At 41.3% G+C, this 22,729-nt stretch overlaps 1 protein-coding gene across 1 annotated transcript in view; it reads left to right on the forward strand.

Annotated features, from left to right (window-relative positions):
• Positions 1 to 22,729, forward strand: part of pik3r6 (phosphoinositide-3-kinase regulatory subunit 6) — a 57,369-nt gene that overhangs the window by 33,841 nt on the left and 799 nt on the right. Inside the window, exons 12-20 of the mRNA XM_033044745.1 lie at positions 495 to 954; positions 1,777 to 1,879; positions 3,745 to 3,867; positions 6,313 to 6,423; positions 8,760 to 8,850; positions 10,642 to 10,712; positions 15,219 to 15,297; positions 16,201 to 16,271; positions 19,436 to 19,551. Coding sequence (XP_032900636.1) covers positions 495 to 954; positions 1,777 to 1,879; positions 3,745 to 3,867; positions 6,313 to 6,423; positions 8,760 to 8,850; positions 10,642 to 10,712; positions 15,219 to 15,297; positions 16,201 to 16,271; positions 19,436 to 19,551 — 1,225 coding nt within the window. The remainder of the gene's footprint in view (positions 1 to 494; positions 955 to 1,776; positions 1,880 to 3,744; positions 3,868 to 6,312; positions 6,424 to 8,759; positions 8,851 to 10,641; positions 10,713 to 15,218; positions 15,298 to 16,200; positions 16,272 to 19,435; positions 19,552 to 22,729) is intronic.

Raw genomic sequence — 22,729 nt, forward strand, 5'->3', positions numbered from 1 at the left:
CTCCCCTGCCCCCAGCCCCTCTGCCAGCCCCCACCCCCCTCTCCCCCCACAGCTCTACTTTCATTCTGAAGAAAGATTCTGGCCTGAAATGTCACCCATCCTTTTTCTCCAGAATTGCAGGCCCTTCAGCAGATTGAGCCCACACCAACCAGTAATCTCTCCGTACACTAGTACTATCCTATATACTAGGGACAATTTACAATTTTAATGAAGCCAATTGACCTATAAACCTGTATGTATTTGGAATGTGGGAGGAATCCGTTTCAACCAGAGAAAACCCACATAGGTCACAGGGAGAACCTGCTTAACTCCGTACAGACAGTACCTGCAGTCGGGATCAAACCCAGGTCTCTGGCACTGTAAATCAACAGCTCTACCAGCTGTACCACAGTTCAGCCCGAGTTTAAAGTTAGTGAAATATGTAAGTTATGCAGTAAACATGTACATTTGGAGTGTCTTGTCTCTTGCTAACACTGTTGGTTTGCTTCTTGCAGGGAAGGAATTGGTGCGTTTTGTTAGAAATCAACTTGACTCTGGCCAGGATTTCATTAACAGTGACTCAGACACTTCTGAGATAAGTGAGTCAACGCACGGTCACGACATTGAGCAAACAAGATTGTCGATCCTATCAACGGACAGTGGGATAGTTAGAGACTGTGGTGATCCAACTACTGGGAATGACACATCACCTTCAAGGTCCAGTGAAGGAAACCAGGCCAAGCTCTCCAGAAAAGGCTGTGTGAAGAAAAGAAACCAAGACTCAGAAAATGCACTGTTTCTTCCGGAACTCTATGATAGTACTGCCACAAGCAGTGATATGAATCTTCATCGAAGGTCGGATTGCAATACCATGTCATTCAGCATCAAACAACTAAAGCCAAACACTGCCCGAGTGGTAGTCTTTGGAAACGACTGCATTTTGGGAAGATTAGCAAAGGCTTTTCATTCCTTGAGGTATTTATTGAAAAACCACCACAGTTTGTAAAACAAAGTTGCAAGTGGGAACCAGGGTCTCGATGATCTTCCAGGGTCTGGAAGGGAGTGTAGGAGTCGGGATCGCATTGAGTGGAAGAGAGTGCAGGAACTAGGGCCCATGTGAGCATGAAGGCAATATGGGAACAGGGGCCCTGGAGCATGAAAGGGGCGTAGGAACTGGGGTTCAAGTGAGTGGGAAGGGAGTGAAGGGACATTACCTGATAAGATACAAAGTGCTGGAGTAACACAGCAGGTCAGGCAGGAGTAACTCAGCAGGTTCATCCCTGGAGGACATGGATAGGTAACATTTTTGGGCTGGTTTACTTAATAAACCAAATGTAGAACTATCTGGATTTCCAAAGAGGTGGGTCGCAGTGGGTACGCGAGTTTTGGGTTATTTATATGTTTGCTTTCTAATCTTTATATTAGAAGAGGTAGTAATCATTTAGTAATTAAGTTAAATTGTTACTGATCCCCTTCTTTCAGAAAACAACATTTTCCTATAAATTTCCTTCCTTGCTTAACATGAAGCATTAGTGTCTGCTAGATTATAGATGTCCATGTTCCAGAAGCAGTCATAGGATGGTCATCGGGAGCAAATGTTTTGATTAATTTTGAAATTGGAGCACCCGGAGGAAACCCTCAGGGTCACAGGGAGAACATGCAAACTCCACACAGACAGCACCTGACGTCAGAATCAAACCTGGGTCTCTGGCGCTGTGAGTGGACTCACTGCAATCAAGTAGATTCAATACCAATGCTGCAAAATGAACAGGTTTTATTTTACTTGTCTTTACGTAGGAAAAGAGAAGCAAGAAGAAGTATTCTAACTGCAAAACTAAACCTGCTGTTCTACCACATACCTGTAACAAATGAGAATGAGAATCCTGTATCCACTGCCCAGGTCAGTCTCCGCAGTCTCACAATTATTACTTGCTGAAATAGAAGTTGTAGCAGAGTAATAATTTTAATTATTCATTAGATATGATTGGTTGTTGCTAACTGCATGCACACATCACAGGGACCACTCTCGGCAAACTAGCCACCAGACATTGTTAATTTTTATTCATTTATTTGTTGTATTACCGGCCAAGCTATCCTTTATTGCCCATCTCTCATTGCCCTAGATAAGGTGAATGTGAGCAGCCTTCATAAACCACTGCAACCATTTGGTGAATAGAGGCCAGAGGGCAAATACATGGGCACTCTTGTCATAAAAACATCTTTAACATTTTCTTTTTTTCTTAAAGCTCTGGAAATTGGAAATAATGTGGAAATTGGACACCAAATCTTTATAAGGGCCAGAGGGAGGTTGAACAGTGGCTATACTGTTGAGCAGTGATTATATTCAATGTGCTGTTTGCATATTCAACAAGGCTTCATTATTTCATAGGGTTTTAACAGTGAATGTAGGACATAGACAGTTGATGTTTGCATATGATTGTGTAAAGGTTTTCTATGTGAGGAGCTCACTAGCTCACCCGCTGGAGGTTTGGAGTATTGCTCGCAGAATCTCTGGATTTTTATCTTCAACCTGGCACTTCGATCTGTGCTCACACTGCTATGGGTTTTATGCCTTATGGTAGAGTAGAGTGGGTGGATGGGTGGATGGATGGATGGATGGATGGATCCTTTACATGAACTGCTCTGTATTTGACTGTGCCAATATTATCAATGTGCTTAGAAATACAAGATACAAGAATTCACCAGGTTTGAATAAGGAATTCCAGGGGGCTTGTGGGCTGTGACCTCTGTTGGTCAGGCAAAACGGTTAATTTGGAAAGGCTCTGGAACCAATGTTAATATTGACCAAATTAAAGACACCATAAAATGGAGGATTCCTGCATTTGTCACAATTGCTTAACCCTTGTCAGTTGAAAATTACAGGCTTTGGATGGCACCAGCCAGTCTAGGCTTAGACTGATATGCAGGATGGTGAAGGATCCCAGTGTTCTCCTTGTTTCTCCTAAATTGACGAAGTGTATAGCAGTTTTGCAAACGAACCCTAAATGCATGATTTTGATTGGATCGCTGCAAGAGCATTGTGAATAGTATAATTAATGTTGCGAGATGGTTACTCTGTTAATTGTTGATTGGTTGAAATGTTGAGCCTTGGAGGAACTGTTTGAATCCCAGGGCACATGTTGCATTATTCATCGGTGTTGGCTTCCTTCTAGAAGCTTCTTTCGAACACAATGTATTTAAGATTATGTTATTGGGTTGGGGAACTATCAATTATGTACCATTATTATCAGTATGTTTGATTGGATTATAAAGAGACCACCCCCATGTGGTTTGGCCCCTCAAGGTTCGGGGACCTATAAAAGGCAGGCCCCACGAGGTCCTTTGTTGATCTTCTGAAAGACCGCTTGGGACAGCATGACCTTTTGGAGTGTCTCTGCTTGCACGAGGCTAGAAGGGCTTGGCCAAGCAGATACAAGGATGGTTAGGTATCGTATAGAGGAATTTGTTGTTGTGTTATCCAAAATAAAGTTTAGTTGCTCAAGTATTTTATTGACTGAAACTAGACTGAGGGGGAGAAGCTTAGAATGAGCTATTTACACCAAGGGTGCTGGAAAATCAGTCGTGGACCTGTATTATAGTATGGAGGAAATACTGCTGTAGTCTCAAAATAGTTAATATGGACTATATTGCAATTAGCAAATCGCAGGTTGTAATTTGCAATTGTTACAGATGTCTTGCTGAAAAGTTGGATATATTATCGACACTTATTAATAAAATTGTAACAACTTTTATGCTTCATATTAGGTCAATCATTTACTACATAGTGACCTTTCTTGTGAACTGTCGAGGTACTTGGGCAGTATAGATCCCTGGTATAACAGCAACATCAACAGTCTACGCAAGATGATACCTGAACTGGCTAAGATGGTAAGAAGAGTTTCTACCTGTTACACCTTCAAGCAATTTGTCAGAGTTCAGTAAACTACCTATTCATGAAAAAAACGTTTTCCTTCTGATCCAAGTTGGTGTAAGTTATTTATTGTGTGATTAGTTGATTAAGGAGTAAGTCAATGGCTTTATGAATCAATAACCCAGATCATTGCCATATAAATCTTTGCGTAAAAAATGGTATATGTATACAGCTTTTGATAAATTAAGATTAAGGTTTGTTATTATGCTTGGTATCTGTTCATGATAGCTAGGGTAATTAAGATGGTGTGATGACTGCAATATCCATTTGGCAATACAGAAATCAACATAGCAATGAAGTCAATTGTAGAGCTGCTGCCTTACAACACCAGAGACCAACGTTCGATCCTGACCTCAGGTGCTGTTTGAGTGGAGTTTGCACATTACCCCTGTGACTATGTGTGTTTCATCCAGGTGCAAAGGTTTCCATCCACATTCTAATGGGCCTGTTACATTTTGGCGACTCTTTAGGCGACTGCCAGGGACTAGTTTTAATGGAATTCACCCACGACACCAGGCAACAACCTACAACAGCCCCTACGACAACACCTACGACAACATGTTGAAAATTTTGCGGCAGTCTCCTGTAGTCGCCCCATAAAATCGCCTAAGTGGGACAGCCCCATAAAGACGTGTGGTTTTATTGGTTAATTGGTCTCTGTAAATTGTCCCTAGTGTGTAGGATGGATGAGAAAGTGGGATAACATAGAACTAGTGTGAGTGGGTGATCGCTGATTGGCATGGGATCTCATTGCAATGCGTTTTATCCCACAACAATGGAGAACATTAAGGACCTGTTTCCGTGCTGATTCTTTCAATTCAATCAATCAATGATATATTTTGCCAACACTCAGTGTTAACTTGGTTGGAGTGTCAGAGATTGGAACTGAAAAATTAATTATTTTAATTCACATTTCACATGCAAACTAAATGTTGTCTTCCAGAGAAGAAATTCAGAAGGATGCAAAATGTGAAAGGATTCTAAAATGATGCATAATCAAGGAGGAGTGCTGTAGAAGCATAGCTTCTAAAGTAAAGGCATAAAATAGTTTTATTTATATAATTCATAATATTAAATCAAGGATATAGCTTTGGAGTTAAATTGAGGTAAAAGTAGGCATTATATGGATGATCTTATTTGACAGTATGGAGATTGTACAAAAAATAACCTTCTACATGTAATATCCAAATGCTTTTTGAACTGTGTTTCTACTCTGACTACACTGATAAACTAAACCTTCACTTGAAAGAAAATCATAGCCTGAAATGTGGGAAATTTCATGGGCTCTAAATAATCTGTAGAACATTAGTTAATATGCTGGCATGCTAGCAATTGTTTGAGCCACTATTCTAAGGCATTATCCCTCTTAAAAATATAGGACAGCTAAATTTGTTAAATAAAATAAAACACAAGATTTTAACATAAGTTCCCAGTATGTTTTGGGGTCAACATGATATGCCTGCACCTCTAAAGAATCTAATAAATCGGTCTGGACTTATTTTGTTTTCTTGCCATGTGACACGTACGACTATTAATCATGCACACCTTCATCTTTATCTCTACCAAAAAAACACTGTGAATACCTAATGTATAAATTATCAACAACTACCACACACATTCCCTTATTTTGCATTCGTAGCTGTGTTTATTATAGATCATCCAATATAATGCACTTGATGTAACAGTCTTAGTTTAGTTTAGAGATACAGCGTGACAACAGGCTCTTCGGACCACGAAGTCCGCGCTGACCAATGATGCCCGCACATTAACGCTATCCTACACACTAAGCCAATTAGCCTACAAACTTGTACATCTTTGGAATGTTGGAGGAAACCGGAGATCCTGGAAAAAACCCATGTGGTCACAGGGAGAACATACAAACTCCATACAGACATCACCCATAATCAGGATTGGACCCGGGTCTCTGGCGCTGTAAGGCAGCAACTCTACCGCTGCGCCAAGTTAAAGCAGCATTGTTAGGATAGACACAAAATGCTGGAGTAACTCAGTGATGCTCAGGATCATCATCATCATCAGGATCAAGAGGACTCTAAGATGCTGGCAGCATCTCTGGACAGAAGGATTGGGTGACATTTTGGGTCAAGACCCTTCGAAGAAGTATCTAGAGATGCTGCCTGTCCTGCTGTTACACCAACATTTTTGTTTCTATCTTCGGTGTAAACCAGCATCTGCAGTTCCTTACTCCAGCATTGGTTTGGAATTGTTTTAAGGTGGCAATGAAGTAATAGTTAGTTTGAATTTCAATGTTAATTGCTGCCAAAAATTTGGCACAAATTAATTGCAAAAGCTGCTTGCCAAGTTGTTTATTTTAGTATACAAAGTGCGTTATGTCCACATGCAATTCAGTTAATCTATAGTACAACGTTTATTCTCCCCCGCAGTCAACAATGTCTGGACATCAATGTGGTGCTGATCCATTTATTGTGGATGTCACATCATACTATGTGCGTATGGGATGTCAGCCTGTTTGCTTTCAAATCTACAGTGTAAAGGTACGTACTTCTATTGCAATTTCAAGTGACGTATTTTAACGGTTTACCTAATAGCACAATTGCATTTCCGTCAATTAATGTCTTTTACCCTGGAGAGGGGAATCAAGAACCAGAGGACACATGTTTAACGTGAGAGGGGAAAGATTTAATAGGAACCTGAGGGACAACCTTTTCACACAGAAAGTGTGGTGGGTGGATGGGACAAATAGCTAGAGTAGGCACTGGAGCCAGGTATTATAAAAGCATTAAAAAAATAGTTGGACAGGTACATGGATAAGAAAGGATTAGAAGGATCTGGGCCCTCAGACTATCAAATCCATTATATGATCATAATCAAGGTCCAGTCTCACTGCCTCTTGTCCTCTCTCACATCAGGCAAGAGGTACAGAAGTGAGAAAACGCACGCATCCAGATTCAGGGACAGTTTCTTCCCAGCTTTTATCAGGCAACTGAACCATCCTATCACCAACTAGAGTGCGGTCCTGACCTACCATCTACCTCATTGGAGACACTCAGACTATCTTTAATCTGACTCTATTGGACTTTATCTTGCATTAATTGTTGTTCCCTTTATCATGTATCTGCACACTGTGGACGGCTCAATTGTAATCATGTATAGTGAATAGATATCCGCTGACTGGATAGCCTGCAACAATAAGCTTTTTACTCTACCTCCCTACACGTGAAAATAAACTAAACTAAATGGGGGTAAATGGGGCGTCTTGGTCAGCATGGCCGAGTAGGGCTGAAGGGCCAGTTTTCATGCTGTATGGCACTGTGTTTTCATGACTATGAAGCGGATGCTGAAAGAGATTTCCAATCTCATTAAAATTCTATTTGTGCAAAAGGCGTGGGTCTTATTTAGTAGCGAGGCAGTTTAGGTTTGTACATAGGGTGACATTTTGTTCCAGTTGGTGGAAGTTACCCTTTGCTCTAGTAGTCAAGACTATTAAATAGTTGCTGATTAAATTCTGTGGCTGCACAGCTTCAAATTAAATTGACGTCATCTTCCAGGCAGCGATCTCCACAAACAATTGTCTTCTGAACAGGTTGCCTGATAATAAGAGTATTATTATTATGCAGCAGCAAACAGACATATGTTGTATTTAACTAACAGCACATATCTATTCTTTCTATTTGTGTCTGAATGCACCAATGAGCCTCAGTGTTCATTTGAGATCTATGTGTGACTTGTGGGTGTGATTAGCTACGCCAACATTGACCTTGCTAGGTTTCTAAAGCAATAAGAGGTCTGTTAAAAGTCAATGGTGCTTTAATGTCATGTACAAATGCACAGGGAAATTATTATTTTTTGCATACGGTTCATTAAAGCATTGCCAGAACCTAAGCACTATCGCATTGCCATACCATTAGCAAAATAGTCCACGGAGATCGCATGCAAGAGTTGCCAAGTTTTAGGACCGTTTCCAAAATCCAGTCTAGTCTGCGCATTTGTTCTTCTGGAGCAGCATCCGATCCAGGCAAGCCCCAGGCTGCTGCATGGCCTCCAGCCATCACCTTCCTCTGGAGCAAACTCTCGTCTCATTCCTCACCCGGCCACCTTCAGCCTTTGACCCGGGATTGTCTCCCACTGCCAACCTTGCAGGAGTGGAAGGCACGACCCCAGTTTACTCTCCTACCGGCCCTTGCTCCTCGCCTCCATCATCGCTGACTTCCTCCTCTCTGGACAATGATATAAATGCAGGACTGTACACCCACAAAGTCCCTCCATTGCAACCTTCCCTACATTGATGAACTGTACACTGCAAGGGCCAGGAAGCGAGCGGGCAAGATCATCTCTGATCCCTCTCACCCTGGCAACAAACTCTTTGAATTACTTCCCTCTGGAAGGCGACTCCGGATTGTCAAAGCTGCCACAGCCAGACATAAAAACAGTTTTTATCCACGAGTAGTTGCTCTACTCAACAGCCAAAAATCTGTAGCCTCCCTTTGATCTGGTATTTTGTTGGTTCACATGCTTGATCAGTGGTGTTTTATCATTAATGTTTTATTATTATTAATGTTTAGTGTTTTATGAGTCATTCGTAACTGTCACTGTATGTCATGTTGTTACTTGTGGGCGGAGCACCAAGGCAAATTTCTTGTATGTGAATACTTGGCCAATAAACTTACTTACTTACTTATATAAGGTCACCAGATTTTCTTCCCTGAAGGATATGAATGAACCATGCAGACTTTGACAACAATCAGTAGTTTCATATGCTCCTTTACTAATACTAGATTTAATTTCAGGTCATTTGGTTTGTCAAAAATCAAACTGAAGTAACTGAGTTAGATTGTATTTGTAATAATTGACATTTTATTCTGTGCCACAGCTTACCTTTTCAAATAAAACCGATGAAGTTGTGGATGACGTTTTTCTAATACAGCTTGAAGTAGGGTTTCCAGAACAGAAGCCTGTCAAAGGCAAGTGATTCTTCATAAAATATCAGATATTTGACTGCCACTGTGCAATTATCAAAGTGTATTGACATTAATGAATTGTTGAGCAAAGTTCTGCGTTTATGAATAACAGTTGTATTGAAATAAACCCTGGGAATATCTACAAATAGTTTTCAATGTGAGGTTATTGAAGCAAGGAACTGCAGATGCTGGTTTACAAGAAAATGGACACACAGTGCTGGAGTAACTCAGCAGGTCAGGCAACCTCTGGAGAACAGAGATGTTCATACGTTATAGGAGCAGAATTAGGCTATTCATTGAAACATAGCAAATAGGTGCAGGAGTTGGCCCTTCGAGCCAGCATCGTCATTCAATATGATCATGGCTGATCATCTGAAATCAGTACCCCGTTCCTGCCTTATCCCCATATCCTCTGACTCTGCTATCTTTATCTAACTCTCCCTTAAAAACATCCAGTGGATTGGCCTCCACTGCCTTCTGTGGCAGATAATTTCACAGATTCGCAACTCTCTGGGTGAAAAACTTTTGGCAATTAAATCTACTTCGCAATTCAATTATGGCTGATCTATCTTTCCCTCTCAACTCCATTCTCCTGCTTTCTCCCCATAACCCCTGACACCCGAATCTATCAATCTCTGCCTTAAAAATATCCATTGATAGCCTTCTGTGGCAATGAATTTCACAAATTCACCACCCTCTGAATTCCACAGATTCACCATCACCTATGGAGACCTTCTTCAGATTGAAGGAATGACTCGACTCATCCATGTCCTCCAGAGATGTTACCTGCCCTTTCACCGTGAAGTTAATGTTTCACATGTCATTCTTTCACTTTAAATTTGCAATTGAAAATTATTGAACATTCAAACATGTTCTGTCTGAAATGCAGGAATGTAAGAAGTGAACTAAATTTAAGTTACTCTAGATAAATTGACATTATTTGTTGTATCAACTTCATTGTAAAAGCCAGTGTGATTAGGAATGAACTTTAAAATGGTTATTTACAAAATGTTATTTAAAACAGCCCCTTATTTTGAGATTTGTTTAAGCTATTTGTCCAATATGAAGCTACACTGCTGCTAATGTATGATGCTTGTTGGCATGTGCCATCTACTGGTAGAAAGCAAACATGAAGGATGGTTCTTGAATGGCTACATGGTCAATTACTTGCAAGTTAGGAAACAGGCAGAAGCCATTCAGCCCAGCAGGTTCCTGCTGGCTCGCAGCAGAACCATTTTCTGAGTTTAGAGATAGTGTGGAAACAGGCCCTTCAGCCCACCGAGTCCACGCCGACCAACAATCACCCTGTACAATAGTTCTATCCTACAATCTAAGGACAATTTCCAGAACCCAATTAATCTACAAACCTGCACGTCTTTGGAGTGCGGGAGGAAACCAGAGCACCCGGAGAAAACCAATGCGGTCACAGGGAGAACATACAAACTCCGTGCAGGCAGTACCCGTAGGATCGAACCCAGGTCTCGGGCGCTGTAAGGAAGGAACTATTGCTGCACCACTGTACTGGCAACAGAGTTCTCCATCTTCCACCTACATCCCTCCCTCTGCCTTTACATTTCACTCCTCTTCTCTTCTCATCCTTTTAATCTCAAGCCTTTGTCCATTTGTCTGCCGCTCAAAACCTCCTCATCTGTATCCATCTGTTAGGAGCTAGGCTTTGAGCTGCCCCAACCTCTCTTTTCCAGCTTTTCCACCCACTTTTACAGTTGTCACCTTCTTGATGGCAATTCCGTTTTGTTCCGTGATGATGGGAAACGTTCTGTTCTCCCCTTGCAGGAGCCACGTTGGTGCGAAGGAGGGGGACATCAGAAGGAGTGGGTGGACACATCACAGTTACGTACAAAAGGGTAAGAGCCAAATTATTATTTTAGTGCTATGTTAGCATCAGCTGCAGTCCCATTTACAAAGTAAACCAAAATTACCAAATAAAGATGTTTCACGTAGTTATGTTGAAAACTATTGGATAGATTTTCATTCTTGGCTTGTATGTTAGATATTCATTCCCATTCATGCTGTATGATGTGTGCTGCTGTTATATACAAGCAATGTAACTGAGTTGATATGTGATCTGCACCAACTTCTGCATCCAACATCCACATTTAATCCTATCATATGAAAAATGCTGATATGTCATTGGTGAAATAATGGAATGCATAATTTTGAGAAATAATTGTGTGCAAAACACAACGTGCTGGAGGAACTCAGTGGAGCTCATCTGTGGGGGAAATGGGTAGATGATAATTTGGGTTGGAGTGCCTCTTCAGTCCGAAGAATAGTCCCAACTCAAAACGTCATCCAATCAATCCCTCTACAGATGCTTAAGAAGGAACTGCAGATGCTGGAAAATCGAAGGTACACAAAAATGCTGGAGAAACTTAGCGGGTGCAGCAGCATCTATGGAGCGAAGAAAATAGGCAACGTGTCTGAAGAAGGGTTTCGGCCCGAAACGTTGCCTATTTCCTTCGCTCCATAGTGCTGCTGCACCCGCTGAGTTTCTCCAGCATTTTTGTGTACCCTCTACAGATGCTACCTGACTCACTGAGTTCCTCCCGCGCTGTGTTTTCCTCAAGATTGCAAGATTTGCAGTTCCTTGTGACTCTGTCTTAAGAATTGTTTGCATTGGTTTAATAGTAGATTGCCTACATATTTTAAGATGGTTTGAGAGATGCAAGTTGCAAAGGCAGAGAAGACCAGAATTAGTGCAGCTACGGAAAAAAAACAACAACTTAGTGAGCTATTTTAATGCAGATGTTCAAATTAAAGTCAAATCAGCATGGACTAGTTGGGCCAAAGGGCCTGCCTCCATGCTGCATGACTCTAATTAAATAATAAAATGTGAGTACGGTGATATTTCTGATTCCTCTAAACCTCACTTTCTTTTTAGATTTGTTGTCCTACCTCTATCCACCTGCAGGAATATTTATCCCCCTTTCTTACTATAACCCATCTGCACATTACTATCTACCAACGTGGGATAACATAGTACTAGTGTGAATGGGTGATCAATGGTCAACGTGGACTCGGTGGGCCAAAGGGCCTGTTTCCAAACTAAACATTCATCTACCCAACACGTACTGACAATCGTATTCATGTAATGCTGCACCTTTCCAGCAAGTACACCCTCAACAAATGCTCTCCATCCATTGTTTAACTACGAATCATTACTCTCATCCTCGGGACTTCTTCACACCTTCCTTGCCGGAGGAGAGGAGACCTCAGAAAAGTTTCACAAGAGGATAGACCAAAGTGCTTGAGTGTTAGGGATAGGCTGGGACTTGGTTTAGAGATACAGCTAAGAAGCCCATCGACCACATGGGTCCACGCCGACCATCAATCACCTGTTCACACTAGTTCTATGTTATCTCACTTTTCACATCCTATATACTAGGGAGCAGTTTACAGAGGCCAATTAACCTAGAAACCTGTGCCTTTGGAATGTGGGAGGGAACCAGGACCTGAAGAAAACCCATGTGGTCACAGGGAGAATTCTCCATAGACAGCACCCGTGGTCAGTATCGAACCCAGGTCTTTGTTACTGTGATGTAGCAACTCTGCCACTATGCAGCTTTGTTTTCCCTGGAAGGAAAAAGGCCGAGTGGTGACCTTGAGGAGATTTATAAGATCACGAAGGCTACAAATAAGGTGAATGGTCACAGTTTTATTTTCCCAGGGTAGGCAGGCATCAGTTTAAGGTGAGAAGAAGTTTTTCCACACAGAAGTGGTAACAGATGGAACAATCTCCCACAGGATGTGATAGAGGCAGTGAGACACTTGGTCGGCATGGAAAAGTTGGGGCAAAGGGCCTGTTTCCGTGCTATATAACTACAACAGAAGATGCTGGGGTTAACCAGTGTGTCACCACACCCACCAAGCTGATGGAGATGAGGATCTACACTACATGGTGATGTTACTTAGTCATCTTTCTACTTGGTCTACAACACTCACACATGCGGTTTTGAACTCAGCAGTCAATTGATAAGTGAACATTGATAAAACTCCCAAACCTCACATCCTGAAGGGGTGATTTACACATACTTTAACTCACCCACATATAGGGCACAGTTGAAGCCAGCTTCTAAATTTCCCTCTCACCCACACCACCAACCAGTTCCAAACCCAGAATGAGTGGAAGAACTGAGTCTACAAGTGCTAACCATATATTCAATCTATATTCTTTCCAAGTGTTGTTTCCACTTGGAGGTACCAAATAGTTTCATGTTTGGTTAAAGAATATCAGCAATATTTAAACTAGTAATATTCTTGAATATAAAGAGGTAGTTGAGACAGGTACTACAACAGTGTTTAAAATACGGTATATAGATAAGAAGGGTTTAGATGGATTTGGGCCAAACGTGGGCAAATGGGACTAGCTCAGATGGAACATATTGGTCAACATGGACAATTTGGGCTGAGGGACCTGTTTCTGTGATGTATGACTCTAAGACTTTATAAGAACATAATAAATAAGTGGGAGTCGACCATTCAGCCCGTTATGACTACTCTTCCTGTCGCTTTTGACCATAAAGTAGAGATAGCTTTTCCTTATATTAAATGTGATGTGTATAAACTTGCTTAGTCAGACAATAATATTATAGAGGATGGTTACCAATAATTCATAGGTTTATGACATAAGAGCAGAATTAGGTCATATGACCCATCAAGTCAGCTCTGCCACGATCATGACTGACCTATTTTTCACTCTCAACCCCATTCTCCTGCCTTCTCCGCGTAACCTTTGATGGCCTTACTAACCTAGAACCTTTCAATATCTGTTCTTAAAATACCCAATGACTTGTCCTCCACTGCTGTCTGTGGCAATGTATTTCACAGATTCACCACCCTTTGGCTAAAGAAATTCCTCATCTCCTTCTAAAGGTGCCTTTTTTTTTTAAAACTGTGGCTTTGCCCTCTGGTCCTAGATGATGCAGTTCCATCCTTACCAAGCGAAATTAACACAATTATTCTTCATGTCTGATTTTTCCATCACAACCTTTTGCAGGAGGGAATAGTGAAGAAGGATATAATACTATGTGATATAATACTATGGGGCATTTTGACCAAGTAAATGGCTCGCATGTTTTCAGGCAACAAGTTGCTGCTGAATGGTCCAATGCAGAATCCAGCATGCATTCACTTATTCTGCATCATTAGGGCACAGCTTTGCAAGAGGGGTAACATTTAAAGACGAGCTGGGCAGTTTTTATATACTGGGAGTGATGGGTGCAAGGAACACGCTGCCAGCGGTGGTAGTGGAGGCAAATACGATGGTGGTGTTGAAAAGGGTTTTAGGTGGGCACATGAATGTACAGGGAACGGAGGGATATGGATCATGTGCAAGAAGAGGAAATTAGATTAACTTGGCGTACCGTTCAGGGTGGTCATTGTAGGCCGAAGGGCCTGTTCCTGCGCTGGTCTGAAGAAGGGTTCCGACCCGAGACATCACCCATTCCTTTTCTCCAGAGATGCTGGAGTAACATACCTGACCCGCTAAGTTACTCCAGCATTTTGTGTCTATATTCTGTTCTGTTCTATGTTATATCTACTGTTCTATGTTATATCTACAAGGTTCTTGGTGCTATATGTTTGCAGTCATCTGTCATGCATTCCCAAAACTCGAGACTAGCTCATTTCCAATGCTGATTGTGTTTCCAGCATGTGATCATGCCAGACCACACATGGACTCTTAAAGAGATCGAGATGTGGCGACACATACTCGGTATAGCCCTGGTGTTGGCCTCATTTTATGACCAATAGATCGCCTACTCTATTGTAACATCCAACATCTGTGGTTTAATAAGTGATCAGTAGAGCCAGGATTTTGCCATAAATGCCATGTGCCTTCTCATGCCTTTTTTGATGATTTCACCAAGATAATGTCTTTTTCACGATCGAGTGCCTAAATCTGCCCAAGTGAAATACCCAAGCTTGTCTCCTCACTACATTTACTGCTGGCTCCAGTCGCAAATCTGAATTGCGAGTGATCTGTGCAAGGCATTCATTGATGCTGGAATTCCACTGTGGAAATTGGAAAACAAATCTCTCAGAGGTTTTTTAGAGAAATACACAGAGGAACATATACCAAGCGAGTCACCATTACGGAAAAATTATGTTGACAGAAACTTCAACATTGTTGAGCAGAAAATTAGATTACACATTCAAACATACTTAGATTGAAAATGCTAGAATTAACAATTTACTTGTTTCTTTAGTAAATATTATATGTCGCTGGCAAACTGATTTTTCAATTTTTTATTAAAGCAGTTGAAAAATTTAGATTTCTTTCTGGTTTATTGAAGGTGTTCATATTCACCACCAACAATATATCCGTTATTTTCTATCTATTTCCATTGTAGATCACACTGAGCAACAGGGAAAGTACAAAACAACTCGCAAGTCATTGTACTGGTATAGTGATGAAAGCAGGAACTGATGGTATGCTATGATCTTATCACAGCTATGATTTAATTTGCAGATAATAAATGTCTGTTATGTCCCAGTATTTAAAGCCCTCTTTTGTATACTGCAGATATTTCATTTTAAATTAGATCCTTGTTTAAATTATTTTCTCCCCCACAAAATACTACCTGATAATTCCATCTGCATTTGACAGTAATTGGATCAAGATTAAATGCTGACTGGTTTACTGCCAATGATCCTCTTTGTTCAAAAGAAGACTAAAACCAATTTAATAACTCGTGCTTTGAAGTTGGATTTTAGGTTTTGGTTAAGGTTTATTATTGTCATGTTTAGTTTATTGTCACATGTACCGAGGTACAGTGCGTTCTGTCCAGTCAGTAGAAAGACTATACATGATTACAATCAAGCCGTCCACAATGTACCGATACAGGATAAAGGGGAATAACATTTAGTGGAAGATAAAGTCTGATTAAAGATAGCCTGAGGGTAGTGAAAAATGCATGCTAGCCAAACAGTTCAGATATACGTTAATACTCAAACTCAAAGGGGTAGATGTAGAGGGTAGAATATAGTTTTCAGCATTGTAGTTCCAAATCTATTTTGTCCGGATTGAAGGAGGTGCTGGCCCGTCAGTTGCTGGAAAATGAATGGTGGACCTATACTTGGATTAGGTTCAGAGGGGCTAAGTAATAATTGTAAGCAAATTATGTGGCATCTATTCTTTGAACAGCATTTGACAGATTCTCTTCATGACATAAATTGGCAATAAATTAAAACCACTGATGTAGAGATGTGGGATGTCTGGAAGATTGTTTGACATGGTGTTACAAACAGAGTTTCATTGACATATAGCCAAAAAATATTTTTGAAGCCATTTAATTTTGATGCCTCCATTTGCAATGCACTTTTGTTTTGCAGATCTTGTTTGCCTAGACGTAAGCATATCGGAGATAACAAGTAAGACAAACCTATCTGGAAAAACATCTTTGGTAAGTGAAAATTAGTACAAGGGCAACAAATTGAACTACAGTGTGATATAAACTGGCCACAATCCTGATATAAACTGGTCACCCTCAATGGCTTATAATGTGCCAGAGTTGCTGTCTTACAGCGCCAGAGATCCAGGTTCAATCCTGACTACGGGTGTTGTATGTACAGAGTTTGTATGTTCTCCCCGTGACCGCGTGGGTTATACCCGGGTGCTCCTGTTTCCTCCCACATTCCAAAGATGTACAGGTTTGTAGGTCAATTTGGCTTTGGTAAAAATTGTCCCTTGTGTGTAGGATAGTGCTAGTGCATAGGGATCAGTGGTTGGTGCAGACTCGGTGGAGTGAAAGGCTCTTTGCCACGCTATATCTCCCAATTCCAAACTCTACTAATACAAGACCATGTGGGTAAAGCCGGCTTTGAGGGGCAGAGCAAGATCATTTGCCAATTTAAAGAGAGATTGGTCTTCATGATGCTATTTGTTCAGTGTTGTTCATTCAATTAAAGTATCATGAAAATTACTTTACAAAATGCATCGTAAAATATCGCAAGGAGTCTTCATAAAATAAACTTTATGTCCAAGCTACATAAATAGAGAGACACAAAATGCTGGAGTAACACAGCAGGTCAGGTAGCATCTGGAGAAAAGGAATAAGTGACGTTTTGTGTCCGAACCCCATCTTCAGACTGTAGTTCCATTTGTTGGCCTTTTAAATAAAGTCTCAGTCTATAGTCTGAAGAAGGGTTCCTAACCCAAAATGTCAATTATTCCTTTTCTCCAGAGATCTGCCTGACCCACTGAGTTACTCTAGCGTTTTGTGTCTATCTTTGGTATAAACCAGCATCTGCAGTTCCTTCCTATACATAAAGAGATATAAGAGGAGATAACAAAAGGCTTGGGTTGTTTAGAAATACAAGATGCCTGGGATACTTTTCCTGCACAACAATCTCATTACATCTGAGAACATCTCTGGGGGAAAGGATGGGTGATGTTTCAGGTCAGGAACTGGCTCACTGGCTGCCTGCACTCATGGGTAATGGCAATGGTGGCAGATCATACAGCCCAAGAAGGTACTGCCCCAAAACGTCACCTATTCTTTCTCTCCAGAGATGCTGCCTGACCTGCTGAGTTACTTCAGCACCTTGTGTCTATCTATGATTGCATAACTTCACTCATTAACCCCCCAGATACTTCATTAACCGCTATGACCTGTACACCTATACCAGCTCTTCTCACCCTCTCTGCAAATTAAATCCAACTTTGTTCCCTCTTTCCCATTATTTTAAGAAACTTGACAAATTAATGAACATTGATCCCTGCTATCTTTTGTCAATTAGGCATTTTCACTTTCTAATTGCACACTGTTGCAGAGTACATTTCACTGCAGTCCCAAAGCTTCCATATTAAAGATTAAACTGCAGATCAGCCGTGAATACTAATTCCAAATGAAAATATAACTCATCATTATGGGAGGAAACCTGTGAACGTAAATTATACTTTTAGACCTGTCCGGCCAGACAGTCTACTTCTCTACAATAGAATTCTGTGCGATTGCAACAAAACTCTTGGATTGTTTTCAAAGTTGGTTTGTTTTCTCCAGAACGACTGGGATTGAGTGGAGACCTCATGGTAGTGTACAGAATTATGAGAGATATAGATAGGCTAGACAGTCAGAGCCTTTTGCTCAGGGTGGAAATGTCACAGACTTAAGCACGTTGCTTTAAGATGAGAGAGGCAAAGTTTAAAGGAAATGTAAGGGGCAAATGTATTTTTTGTACAGAGAATGGTGGATCAACACACTGCCAGAGGTAGTGATGGAGACTGATACAACTGTGGCATTCAAAAGTCTTTTGATAGGCACATGAATATGCGGGGAATTGTGGGATATGGATCACATGCAGACAGAGGAGGTGGCATCATGTCTTGCACAGATATTGTGGGCTGAAGGACCTGTTCCTGTGCTGTACTCTTCTATGTACTGTGTTCTTAGTCTCTCCCTATCCACAGAGAGGTGTGTGGGTAATAATCTTATCTTGGGACCCATATATTTTCTTCCGTGAAGCAGGTACTTGTGTAACTCTTGTTCCATCTGTGGTTAGAGACCGTGGGTAAAGAGAGAACTGGTGTGAGGAAGCAGAGGCTTGTGTTAGTCCGTCTCGTGGACCCATCCCGCCATCCAATACAATGTGTTTTTAGAGATATAGCCTCTTGACCTACTGTCCCCACTGACCATCGATCACCCATTCATACAAGCTCTATGAGATCCCACTTTCTCACCCACCTTACATACTGAGAGCAACTTTTTACGAGGCCAATTAACCTGTAAAACCGCATGTGTTAGTCATAGAACCTTACAGCGCGGAAACAGGCCCATCGGCCCAACTTGCCCACACCAACCAACATGTCCCATCTACACTAGTCCCACCTGCCTGTGTTGGGCCCATATTCCTCAAACTGTCCTATCCCATGTACTAGCCTAAATGTTTCTGAAACATTGCGATAATACCTGCCTCCACCGGCAGCTCGTTCCATACACCCATCACGCTTTGGGAGGCGAGTGGAAATCTCAGCACCTGGAGGAAACTCACTCGGTCACAGGGAGAATGTGCAAACTCCACTCAGGCAGTACCCGAGGTCAGGATCGAACCTGGGTCTCTGGCGCTGTGAGGCAGCGGCTCTACCAGCTGCGCCGCTGTGTTGCCTCAGAAGACTTGGTAGAAATAGGTCTTTTGCTAATGGGTGCAACTTTGCCTCCTGTCCCGAGGTCCGTAGTCTTCCATGATTGGCCATCTATGGCTGTAACGGTGCCTCCTGTGATGAGTGTTGCAGCGATATCACTGCTGAGGTACCCATTGAATGGGTATCTCATCAGCAAAATGCCAGGGGAAAATAAACCCAATTTGCAGTAGCGCACTCTGACTTTGGAATACGTTTGAGTATCCTGCAGTCATTTCTACTGGTGCCCATGTCTCCCCACGATAGCAGTGTCTCTTTAATAATTAGCAACAAACTAGTACAATGTGCTTCCAGTCCCATTGAGACCTTTCCATGATAATTATTGTGTCACGCCTTTCTGCAGTTATTTCAAGCATCTACAAACTTCTAAATCGACAAACTGGTATTAGTTCTGCAGCAGATAACTCCTCAAACAACTATTTCTTACAGATTGAAAATGGCAAGATCAAAACATCTCAGGTAAAGATTAAAATGCAGAACAGTGGAAAATCCATGGTGATTTCTCTGGACAAGGATTCTCGAAGGGTATACAAGGATGTTATCAGGTTGGTATATGCATACCGTTCAATGTATATTCCACTTTGAGTGAGTGATAAGGAAGTACAGATGTTGGTTTACAAAAAAAACAAAGAACTGGAGTAATTCAGCGGGTCAGGCAGCATCTCTCGAGAACATGGATAGGTGATGTTTCGGGCCAGGACCCAAACTATCAGTAGGCAAGTGAAAGATATTGGTGTGGATATGCCCGCTGCTACACTTTTACATCATCTAAGCAAGTAATTACTTTAAAGAATGTAAAATAATTATAAAATGAAGAAAATTTGAACCTAGATTATCATCTGAACTAATTTGTTTGTTGAACTCCTGTCCCCAATTTGTCTTGGACAGAACATAAAAACATTTATTTGCCTATTTGAGCTAATTGTGCATTTCCAGAACCTGTGGGGAGGCCTGCTGGTGCAGCGGTAGAGTTGCTGCCTTTCAATGCCAGAGACCTGGGTTCGATCGTGACTACTGGTGCTGTCTTATGTAATTTGTACATTCTCCCTGTGACCCGATGGTTTTCTCCGGATCCTCCGGTTTCCACCCACACTCCAAAGATGTACAGGTTTGTAGGTTAATTGGCTTCTGGAAAATGTAAATTATCCCTAGTGTGTAGGATAGTGCTGGTGTATGGGGTGATCGCTGATCGATGCGAACTCGGTGGCCGAAGGGCCTGTTTCCATGCTGTATCTCTAAAGTCTTCTAACCACGATCTGACCTGGAGATGGGAACCCTGTAAATAAAATGGGTGAGAGCCTGACAATAGCATGAGTAATATAACTCTGCGTCATTTTCAGGGTGTTCCTGAGGGTGGATGTGTGGAATGAAGTTTGTCCATACAGGCTGAGTGTTCGTCAATGCTCTGCCTCACCTCAAAATCTCAGAATCTTATAAAAGGGACAGCTAGCAGTTCATGAAAGTGCAACAAAACTGCCATTCAACTATTTGGTTTAATACCACATACATTGAACTACCCCTCTCCCCTAACCCATCACTTTCACCTATATCCCTCCATCTTGCTTTACTTTTCACTCCTCTTCTCATCCCGACGAGAGAGGGCCTGTACATCGGGCCGCCCGTAGCGGCGACAACTGGGGGGGGGGGGGTCAAGGCCCCGAACACGGGTGAACAAAAGGAGGAAGACTGACTGAACATTATTGCCTTCCTCACAGTGATCACTATGGTGGATGTTTATGTTAAGTTCTATCGTGTATTGTGTTCTTTTAATTGTATGGCTGCATGTTAAGTCAAATATCACTGTACCTTAATTGGTGCATGTGACAATAAATGTGAACGACCTTGAACTTTAACTCTTCTCTCCTTACCTACATGTCTCCTTTTCATCTCTACCCTTTGTCACTTACTTCACCTCTCTGCGTCTTAGTCCCTTCACCTGTATCCACCTATCACTTACCAGGTAAACACAATGAACGGCAGATGTTGGAATCTTGCGTAGAACAAAAAGTACTGGAGTTACTCGGCAGGTCAGGTTGCATTTCAGGAAGACATGGAGTCTAAAGAATGTCCTGACCCAAAATGTTCCCTAGCCATGTCCTCCAGAGATGCTGCCTGACCCGCTGAGTTCCTCCTGCACTTTGTATTATATATGATCAGTCTAAAGAAGGGTCCTGATCTGAAATGTCATCTGCGCATTCCCTCCACAGATGCTGCCTGACCAGATTCAGCATTTGCAGCTCCTTGGGAATCTACCTGAATTAAAATATTTGGGTGTAGGCACTTGAGCTTTTGTGTATCATATCACAAAAACACTCTGCAGTTGGGCAGAATCTTGGGGAGAAAGAGACAATGATTCTTGGCCAGAACCTCTCCTATTGTGATCAAACATTGTTTAGACACTCCACGACTTATGTAAACACACACTTACGTAGCCAGTTGTTTAAGCCCACTGCTTTATTGCACATCTGGTGCCCCCTCTGTGTCGGAGCTCCCTCGTGGTCTCCCATGTGCTATAAGGTATGAATAGTAAATATAAGCATGCACAGTAGCGCTTCAGTTTCTGACATAACTAAAATGTGATTTATGCAGGGATCCATGGGATGTAACCCTGACGTAAGTCGGGAACGTCTGTACCCGTAGTACTGCTCGTGATCAATGCTCAACTTAATTCTAAACCTAGCAATGTTACAACATTTTGAGATTTTAAAAATCAAGTCTGCAATTTATCCCATCAGATAAAGCATAAAAAGAAGTTTAATTTGACACCTAATTCACTTTCATATCTCAAGTATTAAAAAAATTATGGCCATTTTCATACTCGGAAATTAGCATCTTGTTCCCTATTGATTTTCTATGGACATAACAAAAAAGCTGTGACCGTGTGCAGTCAATAGCCCATAACTTTCTTAAAAATTAAGAGAACTGAATGAAATTTTCAGTTATCATAGATTGAAGCATTCTGAAACTAATATAACATAATCTTACTTGGATGACCTGAAATTAAAGCATATAATTAGTTAGTTACCCAATTGTAGCTAATTTCAAACTTCAATTACTAGATCTAAACATCTATCCATTTCTTAATAAATGATTAACATTTTTAAATAGCCTAAGTGTCCAAATAATATTCACAAATAATTCACAATAAAACATGATTTTTAAATTAATTTATAGGCCAAATGGAAGGAATTTAGTGTTTAATTGCTGTAAATTAAAGTCCATTTAAATCAGCTTACTAGTGGGATCCTGTGAACGCGCTGGTTTAGAACGTTGACATTGCGGTAGATTTGTGCCCTCAAATGCCCAGAAAAATACTGCGGGATATAATGGGGCCAAAATTAGCTACTCACAACATTAAACTTTGTATAAAGGGATCTTAAGAAGCCCTTTATAACGTAAAAATAAACAGCCTACCTTCCATTTTCCCCTGTATGAGATCCGACCCGTTGTCGGCGGTCGCGGGTTTAGAGGTTAATTTTTAACCTACTATAACAAGTAAATAAATCCCTTAAAACTAAAAATAGCTCCAGCTATGGAATCTTCCAGCGATTTTTCGTTAATAATTAACTAGGCTGAAAAACCTCGATTTGAACAGCCTAGGGAAAATCGCGTTTTAAACCCGCCCCCCTCTAAACGGGGCCACTATCGCGCACACGGGCTGGGACAGATTTTCAGCGATCTTCAGGTAGGCTTTGCAACATACCTACTAAACCCTCGGACTAT

Source organism: Amblyraja radiata, chromosome 26, assembly GCF_010909765.2.
Source record: "Amblyraja radiata isolate CabotCenter1 chromosome 26, sAmbRad1.1.pri, whole genome shotgun sequence".
Classification (NCBI taxonomy): domain Eukaryota; kingdom Metazoa; phylum Chordata; class Chondrichthyes; order Rajiformes; family Rajidae; genus Amblyraja; species Amblyraja radiata.